This window comes from Melampsora larici-populina (assembly GCF_000204055.1).
Source record: "Melampsora larici-populina 98AG31 unplaced genomic scaffold MELLAscaffold_1, whole genome shotgun sequence".
In the NCBI taxonomy this organism is placed as follows: Eukaryota; Fungi; Basidiomycota; class Pucciniomycetes; order Pucciniales; family Melampsoraceae; genus Melampsora; species Melampsora laricis-populina.
The window spans coordinates 927,194-930,016 of record NW_006768765.1 but is presented as its reverse complement, the minus strand read 5'-3'; the positions used below and the strand labels follow the sequence as shown (position 1 = coordinate 930,016).

General features: G+C 43.1%; 2 protein-coding genes across 2 annotated transcripts; one reads left to right on the top strand and one right to left on the bottom strand.

Annotated features, from left to right (window-relative positions):
* Positions 1–884: 884 nt before the first annotated feature.
* MELLADRAFT_101049 (uncharacterized protein) lies at positions 885–1,536 on the bottom strand (the record flags this gene model as incomplete). The annotated part of the gene is made up of 2 exons (XM_007403499.1): positions 885–1,144; positions 1,272–1,536. The coding sequence occupies 2 exons, from the start codon at positions 1,534–1,536 to the stop codon at positions 885–887; spliced, it is 525 nt and encodes a 174-aa protein (XP_007403561.1).
* Positions 1,537–1,936: 400 nt separating this feature from the next.
* Positions 1,937–2,553, top strand: MELLADRAFT_86800 (uncharacterized protein; the record flags this gene model as incomplete). Its single annotated transcript, XM_007404050.1, has 4 exons — positions 1,937–1,988; positions 2,082–2,124; positions 2,199–2,312; positions 2,415–2,553. The coding sequence occupies 4 exons, from the start codon at positions 1,937–1,939 to the stop codon at positions 2,551–2,553; spliced, it is 348 nt and encodes a 115-aa protein (XP_007404112.1).
* Between the last annotated feature and the right edge of the window lie 270 nt (positions 2,554–2,823).

Sequence of the window (2,823 nt, the reverse complement as noted above, 5' to 3'; positions counted from 1 at the left end):
AGTCCCCCCGAAAGTGATATAGTTTTTGACTTCAAAAAAAAATCTGGCAACATCAATTGTTTTCAAAAATCTTCCAGTAGATCTCACAGCGGCTGTACATCTTTATGCAATATGCTACTGTCAGAGCGCTTCCAAAGGCTGTGTGTTCCTGGGCCAGCTCCAAATTCTAGGTGCATAGAAAGTCTTGTGGTAGACATGGGGGTTGAGGATGGAGCGTGCCGGCTGCCCCTTTCATTCCGCTTTCCATGTTTCAAAAGGAGTTCACTCTGGATAACCGATATACCAAAATAGCACCTGAGAAAACTCATCTGTTTGATCTTGTAACATCTCCACAATCCTTGGGATGTGTAGGGCCATGCATTCATTGTTCTTCATAGTGAATTGTGAGATGCAAGGCCTGATACATGAAGATATATTCAACGAAGTTTCTGGGAAAAGCAAAAAACAATAGAGCATCACATAAATTGGGATTGAGAAGGTGGCTTCCATTCAAGAAAGGTTGCAATACGAAAGTATCCCACGGAGTGACCTTAGGAGTACCCAAGTTATGCTGTGTAGCTGAAATCGACAACAGCAGGAGTGTGCGGCTCAAGATCCGGTGCGGAGCAAATATGCACTGAAAGCCATCATGTCAGTTCGTGTCAATTTGGCGCTGACTCATCAGGATCTGGTCAAGAGTCTGATCCAGAATTATATCCACCCAGATAAACTGAGTCATGACTTACATGATGGAATCTGAGATAAATTGCCAGACCTCTCAGCGCGACCAAAGGTCTTCTCAATGCCTGATAGAACCTTGACTGAAGGAACCAATTAGATCGAGAGGATCTAGATTTGTTGGGCGTGTTCGTTGATGGATAAGGCCACATTCATGGCACTCAAGCTCATTTGTCGCTGTCGCTGTCGCCGCAGTCAAATTCAAATTCAACCTTAACAGTTAAACTACAACCGTTGCATCCAACAATGTCCCTCTTAGACTCCATATCTTGGCTAGTGATCATGAATTGGCCACCACATCGACATGAATAGATAAATTGTTGAACCGGCTCTTCGTGTTCGGTGATCTTCGTGACAGTTGAGATTTCAGTGAATTCGGAAAGGTCGACAGTGTGGGATACGATTGGCTTCCTGGTATCGTTTTGACCTAAAAAATTTTGGAACAAAATACGCTTGAATTAGCATCTTTATTTGACCCTTATGTCTGACTGAAGAACCGGGTAGCAATCCGGCGTGAAATGCCAAGGGATCGAAAGTGCGGCAGGTAAACTAACATTTGGATCCAAGCACTGCTTGGCTTTGATCCAGCTTTAGTTTGAGATCGTATGCTTCCCGTTTCGTCTGATCGGCCAAGATGGCATAAGCTTCTATGATTCTTTGAGCCGAAGACTCGTATAGGGTAGGTCCACAAAGTTGATTTTTATCCGGATGCGATAGCTTGATGAGTCGAAGATAAGCTTGTCGGATTTCACTTGAACTGGCATTTGATGTAAGTTGAAGTGTTTGATAGTGTGAGCAGAGTTCTTCACATTTATTCATTGGTGAGATTGATTGTATGTAGTATCACGTTCAGGGCATGGTCATTGATGTGCAGTTGACCACTTTTTCCTTTTCGCAACTTCGAACATCTGCAAGCCGACCTGTTCGAACCCATGCCACACTGTATCACGTGACTCTTTGCTGAGCACCGCAGTCATGCAGAAACCCATGAATACATACAGATTTACACATTTTTTAGATGCGGTATTTTTGCCGGCAAGAGTCGCTTGCAAATTGCAATTCAGTTCTTCCAAGCAGCCTTGCCCTTCCCCACTGTATGCTATCGGGTTCCTGACACTGCCGAACGTGTTGCCGGTTGTGGTAGATCTCATTTCTGCCAGGGCTCCGTACATTTACTTATATTAATCACATCTCACCTCAGCTCAACCGATTCGAAATCATGCCACCACCCATCGCACATGGACAAGCGGAGCAATCGATCCTCCAAAAACGTGAGTATGCAGGCGAACGGCTGCGTATCATTTTAAGAACATCATAAAGTAACTCAGCTAACGAGTCCTTTGAATCGGTCCTTTAAACTAAAGTTGGAATGGGAGCAGCTATGGGTGGAGCCGTTGGAATGACTTTGTGAGGATGTTTTCAGTTTTAAGAAGGCTGTTCGAACATACAACTAATCAATCCAACATCTTACATTTTTCTAGAGGTTTTATCTTTGGAGGGTTTTCTATCATCTCAAGGGGTGCTGGTCCAAGAGGTCCTTTAAACACTCTTGCAACTTATATGTTATCTAGTGGTGGAACGTTTGCATTTTTTATGTTTGTGATTTCATCGAAATGATCTTGGATAATGATGAATGTTAACAAGATGCTTAACTAATCAATCTGTTTTCAATCCAATCTTGTCATGATGATCCTTAGGTCGATTGGGTCAGTAATCCGTACAGAAGATCATCATCACTACTCCATCTCTGAACTTGCTGCTGCTCGGTATCGTTGGAGGAAACAGTTGTCTATTCCAGAACAAGTACATACATCAGGTTTTGAAAAAAATGAATAAAAATCCCATGCAGAACTCGGTCTCCGATGGATTTGAATTGGTCCTAAAATCTTTAAAGATACTCACCTATGCCCTGTGATTGACGTCACAAAGCATTGAAGAATCACTTGACTAGCGTTTGGTATTTTAGTTCTTGGATCAAGGTGGTGAAGATTGAGACTGATTCACGTAAGACACTCTCTGTGGGCGTTACGCAGTGAAGCCGAATCAGATCGAAGTCAGAAGATAGCCCAAACGGATAGAATCCAACCATGCTAAGCCTATACCTCT